Source organism: Sinocyclocheilus rhinocerous, unplaced genomic scaffold (genome assembly GCF_001515625.1).
Source record: "Sinocyclocheilus rhinocerous isolate Xijiao unplaced genomic scaffold, SAMN03320098_v1.1 scaffold470, whole genome shotgun sequence".
NCBI lineage: Eukaryota > Metazoa > Chordata > Actinopteri > Cypriniformes > Cyprinidae > Sinocyclocheilus > Sinocyclocheilus rhinocerous.
In genome coordinates, this window is record NW_015637537.1 from 534981 (window position 1) to 541340 (window position 6360).

At 38.8% G+C, this 6360-nt stretch overlaps 1 protein-coding gene across 4 annotated transcripts in view; it reads right to left on the reverse strand.

Annotated features, from left to right (window-relative positions):
- Window positions 1-6360, reverse strand: part of prdm16 (PR domain containing 16) — a 224932-nt gene that overhangs the window by 6677 nt on the left and 211895 nt on the right. For all 4 annotated transcript variants that reach the window (XM_016563994.1, XM_016563993.1, XM_016563992.1 and 1 more), the window contains exons 13-15: window positions 5981-6150; window positions 4525-4696; window positions 158-379 (exon numbers count right to left, since the gene is read on the reverse strand). In XM_016563994.1, the coding sequence (XP_016419480.1) occupies window positions 158-379; window positions 4525-4696; window positions 5981-6150 (564 nt within the window). The remainder of the gene's footprint in view (window positions 1-157; window positions 380-4524; window positions 4697-5980; window positions 6151-6360) is intronic.

The window sequence follows — 6360 nt, forward strand, 5'->3', positions numbered from 1 at the left end:
TGTTGCAGTCAAATTATTTAAAAAACGTGACTTTTTTACAAATAATAGAAAGGTAGGATTAGAATTGTGTATCTTTTGCAAGTTTGAGTGTTCATTTAGGTGAGAGTTGGCCAGTTTAAGCTCTTCTCCAGTAAACAGACAGATGTGTTCGGCTGACCTGCGCGTGTGTTCGTAAGGCATAGGGAGAGGGGTCGGCTCCTCGTCCTCGTCGTAGGTGCCCTGCACCATAGTGGCGGGAGAGGCCGTCTCGTCCTGCGACTTTTCTGTCAACGAGCCTTCCTCGTCTTCATCATCTCCCTCCATCTCCTCATCTTCCTCCTCCAGTTTTGAGGTGGTGTGAGCGTGACTCTGAGGCTGTTCCTCCTCCGTCAACTCTGACCTGTAATGCAAACAGTCGTCATTTAGTTTTACATATGACCATTTCCATCATCATTTCGATGCTTTGAATTCAACAGGCGGATTTTACTACTGTACTTTTAACATCTCTATATGTAAACAACATCTGTTATTACTGGAGAAGCTCTTTGCAAACAAAATGAGTAAAAATACCAATTTGAATACTTGGATTTTGAATACTAAATATTTGCTGATATGTAAACAGGAAAGGTCACAGCAAAAATCTTTTTTCTTAATCAGCATTTTTGTCATGACTAATCCAAAATATGTTTTCAGATAATCAGAAATCTGATTTTTTTTTTTTTTTTTTAAATGTAAATGTATTTCATTTTAATGATCCTTAGAAGTTGCCATGAAAAACAGAACCAACACGCTTTTGAAAATGAATGAATGGAAATTATTTTTTGCAATGTGATTTCTGAATGACCCATTTTGCAGTTTAAATTCCATAAATTGTGCAGGTGGATTGTTCATATGAGTACATCATACTGTCTTATATAAAAAGAAAAATACTTTTTTTTCCCCATGATGTGTCCCCTTTAAAATACTCAGTTCTTATAATGGCCTTTTTTTTTTTTTTGAGGGAAACAATATCCCTGGCAGAAGGAACACTCTTAAAAATAAAGGTGCTTCAAAAGGTTCTTCAAGCGATGCCATAGAAGAACCATTTCTGGTTCCACAAAGAACCATTCAGTCAAAGGTTCTTTAAAGAACCACATCTTTCTTACCTTTTCATAATCTGAAGAACCTTCTGTGAACTTTTTGTGAAAAACAGAAAGGTTCTTCAGATGTTAAAGGTTCTTTATGGAACCATTTAGACAAAAAGGTTATTCTATGGCATCGTGAAGCACCTTTACTTTCAAGAGTGAAGTCTCCCGTCTTATGTCTTCTTGTCTGCATTTCAGTGATTATTTTTCATGTTCATAGCTATCATCTTGCTTTTTCCCATCCGAGTTTCAACCAACTTGGGAATTAAACTTAAAAAAACCCTTTCATTTGTCATACCCCTTTTTTTATGTGGTTGCACATTTGAGAACTTCCTTAACCACATTTCTAATGGCCGCTGGCGATGAGTTTTTATGTCCTTGGGCAATGGAGACAACTATGACATCTAACTACACCTCCCAAAATACCGGATCAAATAATAAGCTATTTTCACCCGTAGAGTCCATTGTGGTAATTCTCTCATCATAATCTGACTGCCAAATATCAGTGCTGTGCTGCTCTCTGGGTTGCCATCCATCATTTCGGACTGGGTAGTAATTCCCCTGCCTGGCCGGAGCTCGAAAACACAGATCCACGAATGACAAACACACCGATTTTGCAATTAATGACAGACGTTTCTTGCGAGCGTGGCAATGATGAATTGGCTAATTTCAGAGAGGCGAGACAGAGCGAGCTAGACAGGTCACGAGCAATCATCATGGTTTGTCTCATTGCCACCGAGTTCCAGAGAAAACGCTTGTTCTGCAAAGCAGCTATCAGCACCGCGCCGTTCCACTACCTCTCTTTTTCCAAACCTTTCAGCTTATGATATCATTGCGCGCACTCCTCCAAAGTCGCTTTGACTTCAACGCTCTGAAACTGACTTCTATTGAGCCAGACGAATGTCGAGTGGAAGGAGGAGGGGGTCGTAAGGTGGGTGGTTAAGCTATGTGAGGTGTAGACTTACCAAAAACGAAAAAAAAAAAGGGAACAAGAAGAACTGCTTGTTTCCCATTTTCCATCATGCTTAAATATCCCATAATCAAATTTGCCCTGGCCTGAGAGAAAGTCCATGCCACGTGGGAGACAGCAGCAGTCCTGCCACAGACCTGCGCTTTGTCTCTCAGTCTAAACATGTCAGAGCGCTGTTTGCGTTAGCTGTGAGGAAGGGGGGTCCGTCAATGCAGCGCACAGATAAATGTCTCAGTCTGAGGGTCCCCTGATAGAGCTAAACCTGAAGCCCCCTACAGACTGACAGTCAAACTCAGTCTCAAACACTATTAACCCAGCTGCAGGGAAATCATGCAAGTCCGGGAGAGCAGATCACACGTCTTTTCCCACTTTTTCCATTCACGGAGGAAAAGAAAGGAAGAGTACCTGAATTTCTCTTTCATAGCTCATTAGATTTAATGAAGTTCTTCATTTAAGTATCGACTTTGTCTCAGATGTTTCTCCTAACATTCCTTGGGAGTAAAAAGTGTTGACGTGCAGTGAAAGCATAAGGGGCCATTCTTTTAAAAAAAGTGTTTCTAGAACACATATTTTCTAATTTTCGCATCTCATTTGAGCATCGACTATGTCTTAAATGTTTCTCTGAAAATGCCTTGTACAGGAGAAATACAAATAAGGTTAAATGAGACAACTGCTGCCATCAGTAGTGTTGGGGGAGTTACGTAATCAGATTACTTTTTTAGTAAAGTAATGGATTACTTTTAAAGTTACCTTTTCGCAAGTATCGCAAGTTACTTGGTTTTCCAATTTATTCACTGACATCTCTCCTGTCAGAAATCTGGAGTGAGGTGCAGAGTTTCTTCCTTCAGCCTGAGGCTTATTCATTTCACTTTTGGTGTGAAAGGGCCTTTAAAGTTGCCAAAAATATAAGTTTTGGATTTTTGTTAAAAATAAATAAGCAAGCCCAGCTCAGGTCACAAAGAGTAATGCAAAAGTAACAATACACTGCTTTCTATAAAAAGAAACGATAAGTTACTTTTTATGGAGTAACACGATATTGTAATGGATTACTTTTAAAAGCAACTTTCCGCCGAGTCCCCGCTTATACAGAGCGATGGAACGAATGTGGATACTAGTATAGCTCAGATAATTGACTTCTCAGTTATGTCTCATTAATGTTTAAGGCATTATTGGGATAGCTTCTAAAAACGCAAGAAGAAGTAAATGCGAGATTTGAATCTTTTTCACAGGAGAAAAACCTAAAAGGGAGGAGACTTTACAAAATTCACCATTTTTAGGTTGTTAATCTCATTGCTTTATAGGAGAAACAAATGAGATATGACATGTTGTATCATTTCCTACGGAGTAAAAAAGACGGTAACACTTTATTTCGATAGTCCACTTTAGACATTTAACAGTAAGTAACTTTGCAACTACATGTCAACTAGCAGTTAGTAGAGTATTAGTAGACTGTCTGCTTAATATCTTCTAACACTTTCTTTGTCAACTTATTCTACTAACCCTAAACCTACCCTAACAGTCTACTCTGAGAGTTAGTAGACATGTAGTTGCAAATTAATGAGAATTAGTTGACATGTAGTTAACATGTAGTTACAAAGTTTTTTATAGTTAGTAGAATGTGTAAAGTGGACTATCGAAATAAAGTGTAACCAAAAAGACTGAAGGAGAAATTAGTAGAAAAAACGTTCCACCGTGAATGCAGACTGGCTGCACAAGAGTGACAGAAGGCGAGAGAGAAACGGGCAAACGTCATGAAATACGACGCATGAGCGCAGAGGGGAATGTTGCAGCTGCCTGTCCATTCGAAGCGGGTGTTTCTGTGAGGCTGATTTGCAGGGAGACAAAACAGAGCACTTATTTGAATTACAGATATTAAAATGCCAGGCCTGCTTTTACGAGTCAGGACAGGACTATTGATCCCAGATGGCAGTGTGAGGTTTCGGCCCATGCGACGAGGCAGAGGCATCGGGTCTCTGCTGGAGTGTGGAGGAACCGAAAAACTGAGGAGGACCAATTACGCGTCTAAACAATAATGCATGTGTTCGGCCATGTATCTGTTTGTATGCATTTGTCTGTGTGAATCACCTAAACCAAACTCTGAAGCAACGTGAACCTGGCCACACACCGACAGTCGTGCTGACGGTTCATGACTTTGGCAGTAATGAGCTTTTGTTTGGTGTTTTCATAAGCCGATGGAATGTGCTCCCTGATGTGTATCTGGCTGTGCTTAATGCAGAACAGAACTCAACAAGGTGAAATGACTCATTGAGATGTCCCGACTGAAGGCGAAGCCTGTAATGGGTGCCGCCACACACACGCGGCTGGCCCAGCAGTACCACAGTTCTCCACTAGAGGACAGACTGTAACTTCAGCAGGTTATGCGGTTTGTTGCCATAGCTTCAAAATATATTCTGTGCATGTGTGTGTTTGTGCGTGTGTGCGAGCTCGTACCTTTTCTCCGAGGAGCTACAGGCCTGGTTCAGCTCACTTTTGGAGATGAAGTTCCTAATCTCTGAGAAATACGAGTCCTCCTTCTCATCCAAAAGTGCATGATTGTCAGACTCAGAGTTCGGTGAGGAAATATTTGTTCCTAAATTCGAGAGGATCCCAGACTGCTGACTCACTACAACAAATAAGTAGAAAAATATATAGATTAATACATTATTTACTAAACTTATTAAACAAGAAAGAGTGAGTTAGATATCTAAACAAATACAACTGTAGTTTATAAGGTTGCATCTGTCACTTATATTTTATGGTCACATTTTATTTTAAAGTCCAATTCTCGCTATTAACAAGGACTTTTGCCTCAATAAACACCTAATTTGCTGCTTATTAATAGTTAGTAAGGTAGTTGTTAAGTTTAGGTATTGGGTAGGATTAGGGATGTAGAATATATACATACATAATATGCATAATATGTGCTATATAAGTACTGATAAACAGACAATACAGTATGTTAATAATATGCATGCTAATAAGCAACTAAATAGTGAGAACTGGTCCCTACTAAAGTGTTAACTTTATTATATATTATTACACGGCTCTGTGGAATACTTGATTCTGATTGGTCAATCGCGCCATCCAGCGGTATGTTACTCCCAGATAACAACCGCCAAATGGAATAACACACCGCTCATCCGGGTACTACGAGTTATCTTGACCGGCACTACTTATATGCTTAACGAGTCACTCGTAGACTGTCTGGCGCCATCTTGTGACTGAAAACACTTAACCACCGCGTGTTACAATGGAAGACTTCAGCATTAATTTAAACATATATGGTAAAAACAACCCAGGTACCATATAAACCATATATGGTTTATTGTAATTAATGATACGACTGTACATTATGCCTTAAATGTTCATATTGTCTGACTTCAAAAGGCTCGAAGCAGTTTGTTAGGAACTATTTTTCTTCGCGGAAGCTTTGCGTAAGAGTTAATAAAATATTTCAACTCAAGTCAATATTTTGTGTCTAATTTACTTGAGACAAGTAGCCGTGTAATAAGCGGGATAATGTACATCCAGCCGGTTGTTATCTCAGAATAAACCACTTCAGGCTGATACAAATCCCCTCCTGATCACCCTGTCGGGGTTTATTCTGAGATAACAACCGGCTGGATGTACATTATCCCTTACTTAACATCTGCACATTTATTTATTTTGTTTATTTTAAGTATTTTTTTTTTTTTAGCATTAATCACTTAATGCTAAGTAAATAAAGTAAATAAATAAAAAAGAAAATCATGAAAATAATACAGTCATATACATTTTGGTACAATTTATCTTAAATAAGTAAGTAAATAAATCAATAAATCAATAAAAGCATCTTAGATTTGAGTTCCAAATGAAAATATATTTAAATGATTAGAAATTATTTAGAGTAAAGTGAACCTGATTTTACCTGGAATATTCTCATGTTCATGTTTCTTTAAGTGGCGGTCCAGATTGGTCTGTTGACCGAAGCAGCGATTGCAAAGGTGGCACTTGAACGGCTTTTCCTTGTTGTGAATGTTACGCACATGTCGCTGGAGGTTGGAGGAGATGCTGAATGAACGGTCACAGTATTTACATCTATACGGGAGAAAAGCACAAGTCAAATCAATCTTATATGAGGTTTCTATTGGGCTGAAACAATAATCACAAGCTGTAGAATACATCAGCGTGCACACTGACACCATGTTGAGGCTTGTATGCATGCATTAAACATTCAGAAAAATTGGGCATGATCCACATTTTAGTATAACTCTAATGAATCCTGTATTGTACTGTCACAATGCAGTA